The sequence below is a fragment of the Silene latifolia genome, chromosome 1 (genome assembly GCF_048544455.1).
Source record: "Silene latifolia isolate original U9 population chromosome 1, ASM4854445v1, whole genome shotgun sequence".
Lineage (NCBI taxonomy): Eukaryota > Viridiplantae > Streptophyta > Magnoliopsida > Caryophyllales > Caryophyllaceae > Silene > Silene latifolia.
In genome coordinates this window covers 194,082,075-194,103,471 of record NC_133526.1, presented here as the reverse complement: position 1 = coordinate 194,103,471, position 21,397 = coordinate 194,082,075, and the positions used below count along the sequence as shown (strand labels likewise).

The following is a 21,397-nucleotide window of genomic DNA, read 5'->3' as shown; positions in this document are numbered from 1 at the left end:
CTTGAAACTGCCATAAACATAGTGCGGCTCACCAAATGAACCTCCCTTAATAACTGAGATAGACCTTTATGAGTTTTGCAAATTATTTTAACCTATAACAACTACGTAAAACTAAATGGTGTTACGTAAAGCAACACGTATCATAATTATCAATATTTGGTGTGTTTAGAGAAATTGTTAAATCTCCTATAGCATAAGTTTACCTTGACTATCTACAATTAAGAGAGTATTTTGCTCTTTATATACTTCTCGTAAAATCAAATCCATACTGAATTCCAATAAATTTAATAGTCTCTAAACAACAGTACAAAAATATATGTGATTCTATCACATAGAATGCATGAGGCTCCCATTAGGATCATCCTTAACAATATGCATGTTGAATGTTCTAAGAATTCAAACGATGGTTTACATTGTCATGGTTTGGTAGTAGAAGTCAACTAAGTTGATAAAAAAAAGTCCAACTATGTTGAAAATCGGAACACAAAATACTTTACGCTTGATTTAGTTGATTGTTGATGGATCATCAGTCCCTTTAACATAAAAGCTACTTTTTTTTGTATTAATTATAACATTTGTATAGCATCCGAAGACACATCAGTTGAATTATGTAATTACTTATTTTTATTGTTGTACGCACTACCGATTTTAGTTAATTTAAATCGTCATTCCCAAAAATGTGGTTTAATTCCATAAAATGAACACGTGATAACTAGACTGGTTTTATAAGATTCACAAATTAGATTAACTTACAACATTTACCAATATTCCATTTTGTAAGCATACGATAGTGTAAATATTGAATCATGGTACGCAAAACAACATGTATCTCAATTACATATGTAGCCTGTTTGGAGGATTTTTGTTAGATCTCTAAACAATAAAATTTGTTTTTGACTATCTATCATTAAGACTGGTTGTTCCCTATGAACTTCATATGAAATATATAATACGAAATCTAATTTTTTAGATGTGAGATATATTTTTGAGTGAATTAAAACTTTTCAAAGTTTGACTTCCAAAAAAACAAATCAGGAGTTTTGTGTGGATTGGAGAGAGTAGGATATTAGGATACTACTCTTAAACTCGATTAGTTTTAGATTAATTCTATTAAAATTATAACTCATTTTTGTTTATTTGAAATGTTATTTATTAACAAAATCAAGTCTCATTATCTTACATTTTTATTTACTGTTCATAAATTCTCATTTATGACGGACATATCCGTCGCAAGCTTGCGACTGGTCAAGTACTACTCATATGGGTAGATAAGACAAAAGCATAATGCCTAAGGAGTATCAATCTGTTTTGTCTTATCTACCCACATGAGTAGTACTTGATCCGTCGCAAGGTTGTGACGGATATACCCGTCACAAGGTAGACTTGGTGTCTACTCTTTATTTATAATAACAAAATGAATAAATTTTCAGAAAAGAGTTTCAAATTTAAGAAATGACTTCAAATTACTAAATATATATGTACAATCGTTTCACTTCTTAACCAACATATATGAGTTTGACCTAATTTATTACACTAAGGAGTACTTTATATTCAACTAAACCCATATGGGATACCTCATAGTTAACCATTAAAAAAAGGGTTATTTCCACTTTGCTGCCATGAAGTTTAGCCTAATTTCACTTTAGTCCCCTGAGATTTGCATAATTTCTCTTTGGTGCATTAAGGTTTTGACTACTTCCCACTATAGTGACTTATATACATAACATTCTTAGCATTTTATACTCCCTCCATTCATCTTTTATCTTCCCACTTCTCTAATATATGTGAGAAGTATTTTATTGAAATGGAATGGAGGGAGTACTAAAAAAATATTTTGAACATAAAGGCATTTTTTTGCAATATTATGTTGATTATACTATTTTGTACGCAGTTTAATATCTTTGCACTTTATTTTACTGAAAATGTAATTAAGATAAAGGTTGACTATTAAATGTTTGAGGTGACCAAAATAAAATATTATTCAAAACTCAGGTTACCAAAGTGGGAAGTAGTCGAAACCTCAGGACACCAAAGTAGAATTATGCAAACCTCATGGCACTAAAGTGAAATTAACCTGAACCTCAGGGACCAAAATGGAAATTTTTCAAAACAAAAAACAAAAATGAAAAGGTACATTAAAAACTATTGCACTTTTAAATATACAATCAGTACATTACAAAGTAATAAGTCTAATAACCAGCCTTACGCAAACCGCGATAAATAATTAAGTGAATAATAACACATGGATGAATTGGAATTTAGAAAGTAAAAATTGATATAACCGCATAATTTTGTATATTGGCAGTTCAATACATTTTTAACGTCTATTATGGATTTGATATGAATTTGAAACCAGTTTGAAGAAAAAAATCGGTGATATAATAGTAGATTATATATAGTTCTCACAATTTTTCTATATATATATCATACACTGATTTATTCATAGTTAGCTGGTTCTTGGATTATTAGTCCCGCATAAAATCATAATTCTTGACTTTGTTCATTTGTATTTAATTTGTTGGCTCATTTGACAAAATCGATATGAGACTTATTTAATATTTATAAATGGTAGCTCAAATTTTTTTTAATCTGACGTGAATATCATTGGTAATCTAATCATACACATTTGATACATTATAGTAAATCAGAGTTAAAACTATTCCATGCCATCGTTGAAATTGTTTATTTCTAATATTGTCATTGTAGAAATTTTTCTCTGCCAAATGTTAAGTAAATGTTAATCTTTACTTCTTTTTCCTTTTATGACGTGTTACTTTTTCTTGAAATATTTTTTTAAAAATAAAAATCAGGTTTGTCCTAAGGTTTTTGTAAGACTATTACGGGTTTGGTTATAATTAAAAACTCGTGTAAACTTTTAAATATTCAAAAAAGTTTTTAAATAAAATTATCTTTTTTACTACAAAAGTTTTACTAAGTAGTTAAAATCGAACAACTTAGATTTTTGACAATATTTTATATTTGTAGGAAATTAGGATCTTTTTTTCTCACAAAGATTAATTGTATGTCAATAAATATACAATTTTAACACTTTTATACGTTTATTATATGATTTTTTTTTTGCTTTATAAATGTTTCTAAAATAAATATTCTTTATAGAGTTATTTTCTATTATTATTTTAGTAAAGAATAATCGATAAATTATTAGATCTACTTCGACTAGTATTATTTTTCTGATAAATTATTAGATTTACTTCTATTAGGATTACTTTCTCATAAATTATTAGATCTACTTTGATTAGTATAATTTTCTCGTAAATTATTAATAGGAAAAAGCTAGATCTACACTTATAGGATTTCTAAAAAAGTTGGACTCTCTAATATCGCTCGAAAAGTTCATGCTTTATATATATGTACTAGATTTAATGCCCGTGCGATGCACGGGCCGCGAAAGAATGTCTTTTTTAGGTGAACTTGTCACATATTTGGAGTACTTTAATTTGTAGTTCGAACTTTGAAGTGATCTATCATACTTGATATAAGATTTACATACTCTCAAGTCTCGTCTTCTAACATGATCGTATAGTTAATGTATTACTCCATTAGTTCACTTGAATTTCATACATTTAAAAAATGGAAAAGTAGATAAAGTAAGGGGGTTAAACAGTGATTATACTAAGTAATAAACTATCCTTATTTATCTTATGTCCACTTTTCATGAATGGGAAAATATGAGTATATAATTGTATTTTGATATGGTAAAAGTTCTCCAAAATATGAATTTTCGAAATCAAAATGAACACCCTAAATTTTTTTTTTTTTGGCTCAATGTACACCATGAAAATGAAAACGTATGTAACTGATCAAGTGAACAAAGATAGTATTTAAGTACACATCTAATTTTTTCAGTCTTGATTATTTCTTGAGTACGGCTCCATTAGGCGATCCATGTCATCATACAATCATTGTGGTGCCCTTATATATGTACCTACGAATTTTTCTCATTTTCTATTTCATTTTAAATAAAAATATTTAGCTATTTATAATCCTATTTTTTGCATGTATTTTTATTTGATATCAAGTTTTAAATTATTGTCTTATCGCTTAAACCATCCCCGGGCAAGGTCAATTGTTAGGTCATGATCTAGATTGATCACCTTAATTACTAATTAAGGATCAAATTAGCATGATCTCCTTGTTAAAGAGGTCAATTGGTGACCTCTTCTTCACCTTATTGACCCAATTGGTGGCCTCCTAGGTGGCACACTCTAGTTGGTTGTTGGAGAAAAATAGAAGGAAAAAGAATTTTTGGTGGGGTATGGAATGATTGAAAATGTTGGAAAGTGAAAAATGATTTAGTTGATGATCAACATCATAACCTTATGCTTGGGAGGGTGAAATAGGTCAAGATAAATAAGGTGGGATTAAGAGTAAAACCGGATCGCGATCTAATTAGCGCGACCCTTGCTTGGGGATGGTCTTAGTATAACTTGTAAATCACATTATTACTCGAAGTCATAGGAGATAACCATTCTTAATGCAACTTAGGATGTTAGGAGTACAATTTAGAGTAACAATGTACTTGGTTAGTTGGTTCTTGGTTGTATATATACTAATTGTTAAACTAACAACATATTGTGGTATCGTACTAAAACTTGAGCAGAATTTGTTGCGACACGTACAAACGTGTTGCAAAGCCCATCATAAATTGGTTTCATCAAATTAATGACTTGTAAAAGTTTTTCATAGATTAATTCATCAATTGTATAAATATTTTATGAAGTTGAAGTTAAGGGATTAGGAAACACATTAAAGCATGATGAAATATATTGCTCATGAAAGCCTCAGTTCTCACCTCTCTTTCGTTAATCACAACCCTTAGGGATATGGGCATTGGGCAGTTATAGGGTTTAAACAGGTTTGCGGAATCGTGTTCATCAACTGAGATGGCCTAAAAGTTGGAACTTCATTAGAAAAAATAAATTATGTGAACAATAGATATCCTTATTCATCATACTCGCTATGAGGTTGGTTGTAGAGAGCTCCTACCAAATCCTTGTATTTATACCAGCCAGGATCACTTTAGTCATCTTCAAATAATGTAACACAAATTCGTGTTTAAGACGGCACAATCCGTCTTAACACAGGTCAAATATACCCATTCGAGATGAATAAGACAAAGGTATAATGCATAGGGAAAAATAATATATTTGTCTCATCCACACAAGTGGTGTATTATTACTTAACCTGTTTTATTTATTTAAGAGAGACCGACTGATAATGTAATGCAAAGTCGTACTATTAAAGCGAAACAAAGAGGTCATGAAAATTATAGAGTTCCAATCAAGAATTTGTGTAAGACCGTATTACACAATCATCAATCAATCATCAATCAATCAATCTATATATATAAAAGAGACTTTTTTCCAAGCATGTAATAGTCTCCAAGTTTTTTCAAACACCTAAAATTAATAATAATATATATTTGTATTAAATTTGACTATAAAAATAAAAGATAATGCAGAAGTTATATTATATAAATTTCCAAGTATAATTGTATCTCTATGCCAGAATTTGTTTTGAACTAAAACAAGTTACTCCATAATTACAAAGCTGTTATATATACCACACCACCTAGACATATAATAGGCTATCATCTTCAAATTGTTATGCAGGCTGCTTAATATTGAGTTTTTCATGGAAATACATACATACTTGATTTCATTTTATCATCTTAGATATGTAAGTTATTGATTCGCATAACAATATATCTTTTGTTCTATTTGTTAATCTCTTTAATTTTTCATCTTTGACAGATATTAGGAGCAAAGTAATTTTTTAGTGGTTGCATCATCATTAGAGGTACGCAGTCAACGTTATATCTGTTAAATTCCAGTTGAATCTATGTTTCGGGTATCAAATTGTTAATATATAACCAATATTAAACTTCAAATCAGTAAGGGTGTGTCGATTTGTAACATAATAGATTACTTGATGGATTCTCAGCCTCCTGAAATTGATAGTGTTAATTACGTTTGTGGAGGTACTTATTCTTTATCACAATTATTGTAATTGTAATGTCTCACATTTGCTTATTAACTTTGTTTTCCTTTACCTTTTTTCTTTTGCTTTACTTCACCCTGGATGTTGTGGTTAATTCATGTTTGTACTTTTGTTAATGTTGTCGTTCCTCTTATATATTCTATATCATAACATTTGTTTCTAATTTGTAGACCGTGGACAAGAGAATACATCAAAGACGGGTGATGTGATTCAATGTCGTTACTCGTGAGTGCATATACTCTATTCTTTACAAGAAAACATTGATACGTGAGCAAAATAGTTAAAAAGATTTTGATTGTATTTTGAAATAATATTATTCTAAGAATCAAGGCATAAAGACTCATGAAGGTGTATTTGTTCAAAATCTAAGACTTCATGTTTAGTGTAGCATGCTCATCAGAACTTTGTGATTTTAGTTCGGAAGGATTATACATTCTTCTTATTCGGAAGTCCTGTATTAAAAGTTGGTTTTGTAAGCTCCCACAACTTCACATAACAATGTTTGAATAAACAAATTTGTGAATTTAAGTATAGGATACTTAAAATTATTAAGGCAATATTAAGTCACCTTATTGTAAACTAATTAAAATTTACGATTTAAAGTAAAAAGAGTATTATAAGTAATAAAACAACCACGAAATAAACGAAACGAGAAAAGTCTCACATCTATGATATCATATTAGAATGTATTCTATTCCATGTTATTGAACCAAACGAGATGTTAACGAGAAAATGTCTCCACCTACAATTTATGATGTAAAATATTGTATTTTTTTCTTAAATCTACGATTTATGAATTCGAATTAGAAGTAAAAAAAGTAAAGATAAGTATATCTAATTGGATTGGATTTGAAGTGGTAGGATTCTACAAGTAATTGAACTTGACTTGGACACGAATGGAAGATGAAAGAAGTGGCATAATGTTTGTTAATTGATCTACAATCACTATAATTCGTATGATTTATTTTACCTAAATTTAGACATATTTTAATTATTTATATTACTTTTAATTAATATCAAATTAAAACTTTTAAGAGTAAATCTCCTTAGAGACGATATCTTAATAAACTTATTGAAAGACAAGTTATAAGTCTTAATATTAAAATAGGTTAAGTATCATTATCCAACTTGTGTATATAAGACAAATATGTTGTTTTTCTCTATACGTTATGTTTTTATCTTATTCATACTACTTGACCCATTTTAAGCTTAACATGGATATACCCTTCTTAAATAAGAATTTGTGATTCAGTTTTGGTGTTACTTAAACAACTTCACATAAAGCAGAATAATTTGACACAAAAAAATAACACCAAATTCTAATAGGACATTTGTAAATACCGTGCAACGCACGAGCATAAAATCTAGTTTGTAATATAATTAGAACACGGATTCAATACTCCGTATTATTTTGGTTTCTGAAGTCGTTGACTCGTTGGGTTGCCAGATAACTTTATCAACCGAAAAAAACTATTCTCCGAAAATATGGATAATTTTTTTTTATCAAATAAGATAGATATTTTCAGAGTATTTGTAACACTGAGACAACTTTTTTACAAAAAACATCAGAATCTTTGATCAATAGTCGAAAAAATTAATTTGACTTGAGTATACAATTGGCGAGTAGATCTTATACGTTAAAAAAATCTTAAAAGCAATACGGATATTGAAGCTTACCATTTCCAATTGAATTGTGTGAAGATTTGTTCCACCCGTGAATTATAAAACCATGGGATACATACACTTATCTTAATATTGTACCTGAAATTTCAACAAAAGCGTACTATTAGTATATTTGAAAGGCCATATAATTGACTAAGAAACACTTTAATAATATAATGATTAGCATAACAATTTATACATCTACAATATGATATATATAAACAATGTAAGAAACAATCAAAAAGCTAATTTAAGAGAGTAAAGGGGTTTCACGATTTTTAGGTAGGTATAATCTCTTTTGTATGTAACATTAAATACATTTTTGAAGTCTTTTAAAACTCCTCTTACTATTTATTACTAGATTTAATGTCCGTGCGATGCACGGGCCTATTTGTAATATCATATGAGTCAATTGCTTAGGAGCTTAACTTTTTCTAAACTGGACTTATATGACGTATAAATTGAACTTAACTTTCTGAACTAAACTTATAGGAGCCGAACTAAGCTAATAGGAGCTTGATTTTTCTGAACTGAACTTATAGGAGCTGAACCAAACTAATAGGAGTCTGATTTTTCTGAATTGAACTTATAGGAACTGAACTAAACTTAAGAGTTCAACTTTTCTGAATTAAACTTATAAGATCTGAGTTGAATTTAAAGATATTGACTTTAAATCCAAAAAAAAACACGGCCCAACTTCTACAATTTTGTCACTAATTTAAATTGCAAATTTTCATTTTTGATAGGCTCTTTTTCGTCAGAAATTATGATGGGTCCAAATGTGACCATTTTAATGAGAAAATATAACCATTATTTTATAGGTAACATTTTATGAGTGGTGAATTTTATAAGTAATCATATTTATAACCGTCACAACTCAAAAAGAGAGACCAGCTGAATTTAAATATAACTCTTAATCTCAAGTAATTAAATTAGATGTGACATTATCTTTGTAATCCATGGCTGAATTTTAATGTCACTCTTAATTCCAAGTGATTAAATTAGATGTCACATTATCTTCGTAATCCATATAGGTGTTGAATGAAATATTAAAAAAACAGAAAAGCAACAGGGGATAAGGTCAAATTAAAATCATCTTTCATTTTCCTATATATAATACGGAGTAGTATTAATTGTTTGAAGTGTACTAATACTCTTATTGCTTTTTATATTAAAAAATTAGAAAAGCAACAGGGAAAGCTTCGTAGGACAAATATGCCTCATTCATTATTGATAAGCTTCTCCGGACTTTACAAAACATATTCTCTTTTTATATAATCCGTTTAATTATGAGTTTTTCTAACATGTGCCATTAGGACACATGATAATAAGTTAAGTAATGAAAGATTTTCAAGATTATTACACTAATTATGGTAAATATGAGTTTCAACTCTAATTTATCATAAAATATTCTCAACAAAATTTCCCTAATTAGATTATTATCATGTGCGAGCACATGTTAGAAAATCCGATTTATTATAGTAGAACTTTTCTAGTTAAACATGACCACTCGTCCCCTAAATTAACGTCAAATTCCATTAATCAATCAATCAATCAATCAATCAATACATATATATAAAGCATAAACTTTTCGAGCGATATTAGAGCGTCCAACTTTTTTAGAAATCCTAACAAGAGTAGATTTCGAAAAAAGTTAAATAAATAAAACTATCCTAATAAAAGTAGATTTCTTTGTATTTAAAACAAATTTTAATAAAATTATCCTAATATAAGTAGATCAAATATATTTAAATAAAATTATACTAATATAAGTAAATTTATATTAGTAAAGTGTTATGTTAAGATGATGTAGTGTAATCTTACGCGATTACACGAAATATAAATTACGATTTCATCAAAATGTAATCACTAAATAATCATTGGAGTGTGTGTATAGAAATCATAAACATAAATGCCTCTATATACATTCAAGTTATCAATACATAAAACATTTCACTAATCTATATATGTTACTATTTTTGTTTAACTAATTTACTTTTTATAAGAATATGGAGATCATTAGATGGGGGAATGAAACCGAGAAAAACTGAAGTATAATTTGGGGGTTTAAACAACTCACAGTGTTATTCATATGATGAATTGATGATCGATTGTAGACTCACGCATTAGTAGTATCACCTAATTTCATCTACTACAAAATTTCATATAAACCACCCGCATATATCCAAGTAATCTAAACATTACGAAATAGTAGGTGCTACATACTCAAAATACACTATGTAACTAATTATATTGTATATTAATGTCAATACACATTATTCATATACTATATCTCAGATTTCATTATAAAAATTAACTGAAACCTAAAAAATGAGCTTAAAAGATAACTGAAAATTCGGAACCGATCAGTTAACTAACTAAATAAAAACTACTTTTTAAACTAACCGAAAGATAGTTTTTTTGATAATATGGCATAAAAGGACATAGTAAGTACTTCATATTTAATATTATAAATTGAAGTATTTAAAAAAAAAAAAAAGGTAACTTATTACTCACATGCTTCGCTTATTTTGGTAATAATTTGTCCACCAAATACTTACAACAAAAAACATAAATGAAGTTTTGGTTAGATAAATTTAAGTTTATTTTGTTCGAAACATGGCCTAAATATTAGATTTTTAATTCCATGATCTCTTAACCTTAATAATATCAAATTAATTTCTTTTTGATATTTTTTTGGGTCCATGTTTACTTACTTTTGAACCTATTGTTAGGAGTTAATCTCATGTTCCATTTTTAATTTTATAAACTTGATTAATAAAATAAATAGCTATTGGTTCAGAATAAATATTAGCAATGAGACATTATAACACAAAGTACGTATATATCATAATCATGAGAAATAGAATAAATAAGCAATTGGTTCAAAATAAATAGCATTCCATATTAAAAAATTGTTAACTCTACAATAACAAAAAAAAAACAAATTTTTTTTTTGCAAGAAAGGGTACATCTTATTCTTATTCATCCATAAAGGGTAGAAAATAGGAATGGTTTTCTTACAAAGGAGCATCCAAATTATCTAAGCATAAATAGAGCTTAAATGATCAATAACCATGTTACTATGCTTAAAAAAAACAAATTTGATCAAAAGGAAAATCTATCACAATTATCCAATTATATCTCTTTTGTCTTGCATACAGCGAATATAAATAAAGTTTCACAATCAAACTGAATTTTAAATCACGTCAACCATTGGTGTATGTTAGCTAAACATGGGTAAACAAAATATCGGAAATATTTGAAAACTATAGAATAAGCGAGAATATAACATTTTTATAGAACGAACTATTTTAAGATTTACACAAGTTGATCTATGGTTTTGAAATTTTTTACTTGTGACAACTAAGGGCATGTAATTTTTCTAACTAATATGGGTATGAGAAAACCTACATTCGTCCCGTCCCCTCGCCCATATGACATCTTTGCTTTTAGTATTTTTTTTCCCTATTATTCGAGACTTGGTAGAGTATTTTAGTCCCGTTAGACTTTGGGATCAAAATTCATTATCTTTTAGGAAATTCACACTAAATGTACGTCCTCTTCCCCAATGATCCTATGTATTTCTTTTGCAGAGTCGTCAATACATTAGTCTAACCATAAAATACTTATTTGGTAACTCAACGATTTTAAATGATGTCATAAAACTAATAAATGATGTTGCCCAGTGCATTCTATGCAATAAAATCACAAATATTTTTTATTGTTGTTTAGAGAATAATAATTCTATTGGAATTCAGTTTGAATTTGATGTTGCGAGAAGTTATACAAATAGGATTATACATCCAGTTGTACCATAAGCATTGTACAACTAAGGTATAAGAACCCGAGTTTATATGTATTTTTTCTGAGCTAATTCAAAGTTCATGTTTTTAATGTGTAAATGGATGAGTTCAATATATACTTTCTAATAAAGCTCATATTATTTAACATAAAGCTTAGATACTTTATCACAAAGCTCAGATTCTACATTGTACAACATATACAACTGGTTATATAATCAATGAATTAGAGAAGTTAATAAGAAGCAAATATTCTTAATTGTAAATATATATAATCAAGGTAAAATATGTTTAAGAGATCTAACATTTTATTTGAACACACTATATATAATTATGATAATTGTTGTTTTACGTAACATCATTCAGTTTACGTAGTTGTTGTAGGTTAAAATAATTTACAAGACTCATAAAGGTCTGTCTCCTTATTAGGATTCATTTTAGTGAGCTCCACCATATTTATATAAAGAGCGTTTTTTTATTGAATTAAAAACCAATTGTGCTTGTGATAATGAAAAAGCAAAGTACATATTATAACTAAATCACTTGATGTTATAAGTACTATTGAATGTCAACTTTTTAGGTAAAAGCACCAATAATTCATCAATCAACTATACCAATCATGATTTTTTTTTCATCAATGATTCAACATAGTTGGATTTTTTTGTTACTTAAAAATATATTTTTACAGATAATTCTAATAAGAGCCCCGTGCATCGCACGGGCTTTTCAACTAGTAAAAGCTAAAATACAAATAAAAGATAAAGATCAGGGGAGTATAAGATTTATACATTAGGCAAGTCTTCTTTCATATTTTTATGTTTTGATAGCGTCTACTTAAAACTACTACACTCCCGTGTCATAATGTAATCTATCTATATGTCATAATGTAGAACTTGCTTTTTTTAGAAACTATTTATAGCCACTAATGTTGTCGTATTTACCATATTTACTAAACATATGAGCTAATTCAATGGCATCAATATAATGTATTAGGCTATCGTTCTATCATTTTCTAGCTAGAGCTGAATAAAACTTGAGAGTAGGATTTGCAATTATCTGATCATTTAATGGAGTTCGAGTTGAGCTTGAGCCAATTCTAGATTACCTTATTTGTTTGGAGAGTTCCCTGCTAATTCCGAGCTCGAGTCGAATTTCTAAGCTGGTTGCTTAGCTCGAGCTCAAATCGACTCGGTTATATCCTACACGTGTATACGACCCCTTAAAGAACTTATTGCGATGCGAATACAAATCATAGGTCTTTTTCGACACATTTCTCTATTATATTTTTTAAAATTATTTTTTCATATAGGCGAATGAAATATATTCTCATTCTATACGTACTATTTAATTTGTAAGCGTTTTACCAGTGAAAAACAATCGAACAAAAGATAGAGTAAATAAACGTAAAACCATTTATTTAGTAAAATTAACTTTAGTTTTTCCTTTGACGTACTTTTATATTGCTATCAAACTAACTGTATACTCTTTCGCTTCTACAAAGTTGAATATCGTTGAAGTTCATCGGAAGGAAATATGTTATATTATATAGAAGGGAATAAAACATCATGAAAAACATTTGATATAATTCTATCGCAAAATTGTACTGATATTAAAAAAAAAATCCAACTTTATAGAACTTATTTGAATATCAGGCAATTGAATAGCTATAAAAATAATAAGGCTATCGAATGCTACCTTTTTCAATAGAATCATATGAGGATTTGTTCCATGCATATTTGATTAACCATGTTATACATACATCATATTGTACCTGGAATTTTATTTAAATTGCACTATTAATATATTTGTACGGGCATATAGGCTAAGAAACAATATGATATAACGATTAGCACAATAAGTAAACACACTATTAGCACATAGAACAATATACATATCAATATATCATAAACAAAGTTGGCGTATTGGAAGAAGAAATAGAAAAGCTAGGAGGAAAATAAGATGAAAAGGGTCTCAAATTCACTGTACCTTAAATATAATCTCTTTTATAATTATTAATTGATAATTGATACTATATTATTGTTATTTAATATAGACACTCTTGCCGTAGGTTCCATTGTTTTTTGTTTTGTTTTTGAGAGTACATGAACTTCTATTGTTATAGGAACACCACCTTATTTTCTAGTATTGTGTTGTCAATTTGCATTAATTTATTGGTCGAAAGTCTTTCGCAGAAGTTGGACTCTCTATAATCGCTCGAAAAAAGTTTCCTTTATTAATATAGATAGATAGATAGATAGATAGATAGATAGATAGATAGATAGATAGATAGATAGATAGATAGATAGATAGATAGATAGATAGATAGATAGATAGATAGATAGAAGCTTTTTTCGAGCGTTTATAGGGTCTCCAACATTGCCGAAACACCTAAGACTAATAAATAATGGAATTAAATCTAAATGAAAAAAAAAAAAAAAAAAAACCAAAGAGAAAACCAACGTACAGTGCAACACAAAAACTTCAATTTCAGTATGAATTGGAGACTTGCTCCCACTATTTACATATATATAAATAGGAGATATTGGTAGCCCTAATATGATCTTCTTACGTATTTTCCCTTTCCATAGTATAATGGCTTTTTTACATGTATAAATCATATTCCTATGTTTGTTTGTTTATTATAATAGGTTTACTAAATAATCTTCGTTTTTATCGCAGGAAATATATATGAAGACTAAAGTACGATGATCACTTTTTGGAGTTTCAATCGACGGGGAGGACCAATGAGACCAATGAGTATCTTCAGTTTTGTTATCTACTTTATAGTTTTATAGCCTTATTACTCTTCGTTATACCTGAGATGTTTTTTATAGTTTTTTTCTTAGTTATTATTATTGTATTATGTACCGCATATTATTTCTATACTAATGAGTATCTTCAGTTTTGTTATTAATTTAATGATTTGTTGTTTGATGACAGGTATGTATGTATGGGTATAATAAACCAAGTTTATTATGATGCTCTCGACAAGTACACAATCCAATTAAGGCTGGATTTTTCATTATAAACCCTTCATTGTTTGAGTTGTGCTTATTAGAATAATAACCAGTAAAAGTATTGATTCTAGATGAACGTATTGCTTATTTTTCACAATCTTAATCATCATTATTATAATTCAATTATTATTATTTCCTATTCATGCTTAATAGTTTTTGGATCATAATTTATTTGTTTGGGTATGTAATCTGCAGTACTTTTTAATTTTTCCTAAAATTTTGTACTGACTCCTAATCTGTTCCAACTTCCAACAGTGTTTTGTATGCCTGCGATTCTCTAAGATAAAATACAATAATTCAATGTCAAGCAACCTTGAAAGTAAATAAGACAATAAGACAATAAGTGTTGTCAATGTAACAAACAATTTGGAGAAGAATATTTTTTAGAGGAAGATTTTTTGTGATTTTTATTGAATGAATAAAAACTGAGAACTACAACAACTTAAATAGCAGACTTAAACCAAAGCAACTAACTCCTACTTCCTCTAACTGACTCCACTAAACATGATTAAGGAATCATGCCTAAAGAATAGGACATGATCAACACTTACACCAAAATAAACTGAACAAACTAACTGACACTCCTGAAAGATAGCAACTAAGTCTGACCAAGTTTGCTGAGTGTGTGAATCATATTTCAACACCACCCCTTGATTCAGACACTCTGACTCCAACCCTTTCTACGAAGAACTGATGCTTAGCATGAGACAATCCTTTTGTGAATAGGTCAGCATTTTGAGCATTTGTTCCACAGAACTTCAGTTCAACTTTTCCATCATTCACAAGTTTCCTGATAAAATGATGTTGGACCTCAATATGCTTTGTCCTGGCATGAAATGCAGGATTCTTTGTCATTGCTATGGTGGACTTATTATCACACCATAATTCAGTTGCCTCCTTCTGCTCATACCCCAGATCAGCTAACAATTTCCTTAACCATAGTGCCTGTCTTCCTGCTGCTCCTGCTGCAACATATTCTGCCTCAGAGGAAGACAGAGCCACTGTCTCTTGCTTCTTTGAACTCCAAGTGACAGCACCTGACCCAAGACTAAACACAGATCCGGACGTGCTCTTTCTGTCATCTATGGAGCCTGCCCAGTCACTATCTGTATACCCCACAAGCTTGAATTTTTCAGACTTTGTATACCAGATTCCATACTCCACTGTGCCTGCCACATATTTCAAAACTCTCTTTGCAGCACCTAAATGTTGCTTTGTTGGGCTATGCAGGTACCTTGACACCACACTAACACAGTCAGCTATGTCTGGTCTAGTATGAGTAAGGTAATTCAAACCACCCACAAGACTCCTGTAAAGCTTCTCATCTGCACCTGGTGTTCCATCATTTCTTTGCAGCTTCTCATTGGTGTTCATTGGTGTGATTGCAATATCAGACTCATTCATGTTGAACTTCTTCAACAAATCTTGAGCATACTTCCTTTGACTTAGAAATATTCCATTTTTCCTTTGCTTTACTTCCAATCCAAGAAAATACTGCAGCAAACCCAAGTCAGTCATTTCAAATTCCTCCATCATTGATTTTTTGAAGCTTTCTAGTAGTTGCTGAGATGAACTGAAGTATATGATATCATCAACATAAAGGCACACTACTAGAAAACCCAGTTCTCCATGCCTTTTGATGTACAAGGTTGGCTCATTTTCACTTCTTTCAAAGCCATCCTTTGCAAAGAAGTGATCAATTCTGCTATACCAGGCCCTTGGAGCCTGTTTTAGCCCATACAATGCCTTCTTCAACTTGTACACCTTTTTCGCTTCTTCTTCTTTGACAAACCCTTGAGGTTGCTCAACATATACCTCCTCCTGCAACTCACCATTCAGAAATGCAGATTTAACATCAAACTGAAATACAGGAAGACTGAATTGGGCCGCCAATGCAAGTATAACTCTCACTGTCTCAAATCTTGCAACAGGTGAGAATGTCTCACCATAGTCAATTCCCTCAAGCTGTGCATACCCCTTTGCAACTAGCCGTGCCTTATGCTTCTGTATGGACCCATCTGTATTATACTTGGTCCTGAAAACCCATTTCAGACCAATAACATTCTTCTGAGTTGGAGGATCAACTAATTCCCAAGTCTCATTCTTCTCGAATGCACTTGATTTCTTCTGCATTGCATCGCCACTCGATCGACTTTGCGCTTCAAAGAAAGGTTGATGGTTCTGTGACTAATAATGCAAAACCACAGGTGTTATAGATATCTACCAGGATCTTTTACCTCTTGGACCAAAGATCTTCTTCGAATCGAGTATTCGGTGGTAAACCTCCATGACCTGGTGGAGTAGTCGAAGGAGTGTTCTCAACATTTTCTTCCTGAACTTTTTCATCAGAGTTTTCAAATGTGAAAACTCTATGAATTTCCTTATCTTCAGACTTCTTTTCCCAGTCCCACTTACTTTCTTCATCAAACACCACATTTCTGCTAATAATGACCTTGGCATTGACTGGATCATAAAGTCTATATGCTTTTGATTGAGTTGCATAACCAATAAAAATGCACTTAGTAGATTTTTCATCTAACTTGGTTCTCAAATTAAGCAGGGAATATGCAACACAACCAAAAACTTTTAAATGACTGACAGTAGGCCTTACTCCTCTCCATATTTCATATGGAGTCTTATTTGCCACAGCTCTTGTAGGAGAAATGTTTAACAAATACATCATTTGTTGAATCGCTTCACACCAAAAATCATTAGGCAACCCTTTGAACCATAACATACTCCTGGCCATTTCCATCACGGTTCTATTTTTCCTCTCTGCCACCCCATTCTGCTCAGGTGAATAGGGTGCTGTAAGTTCTCTCTTGATCCCATGATTCTCACAAAATTCATTAAACTCTTGTGAGACAAACTCTCCTCCTCTATCTGTCCTTAGAATTTTTATTCTTTTTCCACTCTGATTTTCAACCATTGCCTTAAATTTTTTGAAATTCCCAAATGATTCACTCTTGGTTCGTTGGAAATAAACCCAACTCATTCTGCTATGATCATCTGTGATGAGTAAAAAATACTTACTCCCACCTAATGACTCAGTATTCATTGGCCCACACAAGTCGGCATGTAATGTATTCGGACACTCCTTTGCTCTCCATAAACTCTCATTTGGGAATGATCCTCTACACTGTTTTCCTTGAGTGCAACTCTCACAAAATGACAAATCACCTAACCTAGGTAATCCATCTACTAAATTCTTATTACCTAAGAACTTTAGACTCTGCATATTTAAATGCCCGTACCTCAAATGCCACAACCTTGTAGTGTCATCACCTTTCACAGTGAAGGCTTTGCCTACCTTTTTTGCTAAATCCAAGGAAAACATCCTATTTCTACCCATGAGAGCTTCAGCAACAATTTCACTTGTTTTCTTATCCTTTACAACACAGGACTCATTATCAAAAGATAAGGAATAACCACAACTCAATAACTGACCCACACTAAGCAAGTTATAGGCTAGCAAGGGCACATACTGAACATGGTGTAAAAGTTTTGTGTTACCTTGTTCAGTTTTGACAGCAATAGTACCAATTCCCTCTACTGTCAACTGTTTATCATCCCCTAATCTGACCTTGCTTTTTACAGATTCATCTAGCTCCTTGAACAGTGCTTTGGTACTCGACATATGGTTTGAGCACCCACTGTCAATGTACCACACACCATTCTCTTTGTCTTGTGCTTCCTGTGTTGTTATGAACAACTTCTCTTCTTGTTCAGCAACATTAACCTTTCCACCATTCTTCTGATCTTCTTCTTTCTGCCAACAGTTTGCCTCCATATGGCCTGGCTTGTTGCAGTAATAACACTTCATTGGACCTCTTGTTGCTTGAGTTTTCTGCTCTTGGTTCTCAGATGACTGGCCAGAAGATCTGCCACGTCCTCTACCTCTGAAACCTCCTCTTCCTCTTCCTCTTCCATAAGATTTCTTTGATCTTTCTTTGGAAGGCTCCTCTTTGGCTTGAAATGCCTTCTCCTCCTTCTTCTCTGAGATCTATTCACCCTTTCTTCATGTGCTTGAAGAGAGCCCACTAACTCATCAAGGGAATAAGTCTCTAAATCCCTTGTTTGTTCAATGGCTGCCACCACATGATCAAACTTTGGTGTGAGACTCCTCAGAATTTTCCCCACGACATGCTCATTGGTCATCTCCTCTCCATATGCCTTCATCTGCTGCACCACTTCAGTCATTCTGGACAAGTACTCTTGCAGAGATTCCTTGTCATTCATGAGAGAAGTCTCAAACTCTCTCCTTAGAGATTGTAGTCTCACCTTGACTACTTTCTTATCACCTACATATTCTTTCTGCAGAATATCCCAGGCGCCTTTTGATGTGGTGGCAGAAGCAATACGAGGAAAGATCTCCTCATCTAAGGCCTGTTGAAGTATGAACAAAGCCTTAGCATCTTTCTTCCTCTTTTCTTTGAGTGCTAGATCTGGTTCAGCTGGTTTAGCATCTTCAAACCCAGTCTCAACCAGTTCCCACAGTTCCTGAGACCTGAACAATGTCTTCATCTTCAACTCCCAGAACTGAAACTTCACTCCTTTGAAAATAGGCAAATGAGAGAGACCATTGGAACTCGACCCTGATCCATTGGACATGATGAACACTCCCTGAATCGAACCTAAAGACCTGATACCAAATGTTGTCAATGTAACAAACAATTTGGAGAAGAATATTTTTTAGAGGAAGATTTTTTGTGATTTTTATTGAATGAATAAAAACTGAGAACTAAAACAACTTAAATAGCAGACTTAAACCAAAGCAACTAACTCCTACTTCCTCTAACTGACTCCACTAAACATGATTAAGGAATCATGCCTAAAGAATAGGACATGATCAACACTTACACCAAAATAAACTGAACAAACTAACTGACACTCCTGAAAGATAGCAACTAAGTCTGACCAAGTTTGCTGAGTGTGTGAATCATATTTCAACAATAAGTAAGCCTTTTGCACGTAGATGGAGATGGTGTTAATTAGGACATTGACACACATGAAAGAGCATATTCATGGTAAATGGTAAATCCTCATACGTGATAACCATGTTAATATACGTGTAATTTTGATGGAGTAACGATAATCGATTTAACATTAAAATTGTGGGTCCGTTTCGAACATTATGGTAAGTCTCGCTGACTTCATGTTAATGTGTAGACAAGCACACAACACGATTTCGATGAGTTATATACTTATATTACTTAAACGTCTTTTTTATTTGAAGCTATAGTAGGTTTAAATGTCGCTCCCAAGTTTTTGTGTGTATAAGGGTAGAATTAGTTTATATTAATGAGTAGGAGGATTAACTATAATTATAACTATAACTATCAATTTTAATAACTAACTTTATATATTAAAAGATACCCCTTGCCGGTTATTTATTTACCTTTGGTTTTTGGACAAAGGGGGAGGAGAGGATTATTTGTGATATTACTCCGTATTGAAAATGACAAGTGAAAAACATTCTCAATATAAAAAGATACGGTAAATAAATGAATAAGACACCAAATATAGAATAGGTAAACAAATGACAAGACGAAGGGGTAAATTGATTTAGAGAAATTAGATTATATACGAGTATTAATTTATGGTTCACGTAGTGCATGCATGAGTCAAACAATATTAAAAATTAAATTTATAAATATGGCTATTAGAGTTTTATATGTTCAACAAAAATCGTTCTAAAATCCATCAACGTATTTGTATTATTATCTTTATCCAATTAGAAATTTTGGAACTCAACTTATACCATGATGACCATGATGAAGTGGACGATCATATTGGAAAGTACTTGCCCGATATTAATATTGTCGGTTAATGTCTGATGAATTTCTAACTCTTTTGCATCCGATAATGAGAAAGTACGGGAAAGTTGTCCCGATATTGGTTTTTGTAGGCGGACTTGCCATTGTTCATTCTACGGATATGCATGAAGATTGACAAAATTAGCACGAAAGCTTTCCTTTGCTGACTACCAAAACCGAATTCCATTCAGTCCTGTAATGATACTTTAGTGAACTTTAAATCTTTTTTAGGTTTTTATTTGCATGCATTACTTCACATTTGAATGGTGTGTTTATTTACGAATTTGTAGGTTTAGTTCGTGGTCCATATACATATAAAAGAGATATACTTTGTATTTTCGAGCGATTATAGAGAGTTTTAGCTTTTCTAAATGGCTTTGGAGCATTATTAGAAAATCCAAATTTTGGAAACTACTCTAAAGCTATATGATTAAAAATAGAGGAAGTATGTTGATTTTTGTTGAGATCTATTCCTATATGTGTGTGAGGGTGAAGGGACGAACTTATAAGTAAGTGGGTTATATGCGGAGAACTCAACAATTTTGTTTGAGATTATAATTGAGAATTATTTAATTTAATAATATGTTACACGTGCGTCTTTTACTTGGTCTAAGTAACAACATTTATTTAGTCTAAGTAACAATAATTGTGAATTTGCATAAGAAACTAAATTGCTTAGTACACGATTAGACATTACAAATAGGCCCGTGCATCGCACGGGCATTAAATCTAGTACATTATGATAACAAACTGTCATATATAATTTAAAATATATTAAAACTTTATCTATTTAACACAATTAGATTAGAGATTTTTATCTTTTAACAAAATGCTTTTATTTTATTTTTAAAGTGATTTAAAAAACTTGGAGTCGCTGAGAAGTGCCTCAAAAAACACTCTTTTATATAAGTATATACATTGATTGTTATTTAATAGATAGATATATTGCAGCCATGAAATTCCATTGCTATAGAAACACCAACTAATTTCCTATAATAATATAGATAGATGTATTGATTTGACTAAAAAGTCAAATGGGAAGGAGAAAAAAAATAGAATTAATTAATGGGAATAATCT

General features: G+C 30.9%; 1 protein-coding gene across 1 annotated transcript; it reads right to left on the bottom strand.

Moving 5' to 3' along the window:
- Window positions 1-17,658: 17,658 nt before the first annotated feature.
- On the bottom strand, window positions 17,659-19,449 carry LOC141619427 (uncharacterized). The gene has a single exon (XM_074436472.1). It carries the CDS (start codon window positions 19,112-19,114, stop codon window positions 18,323-18,325), a length of 792 nt encoding a protein of 263 aa, XP_074292573.1. The 5' UTR covers window positions 19,115-19,449; the 3' UTR covers window positions 17,659-18,322.
- Between the last annotated feature and the right edge of the window lie 1,948 nt (window positions 19,450-21,397).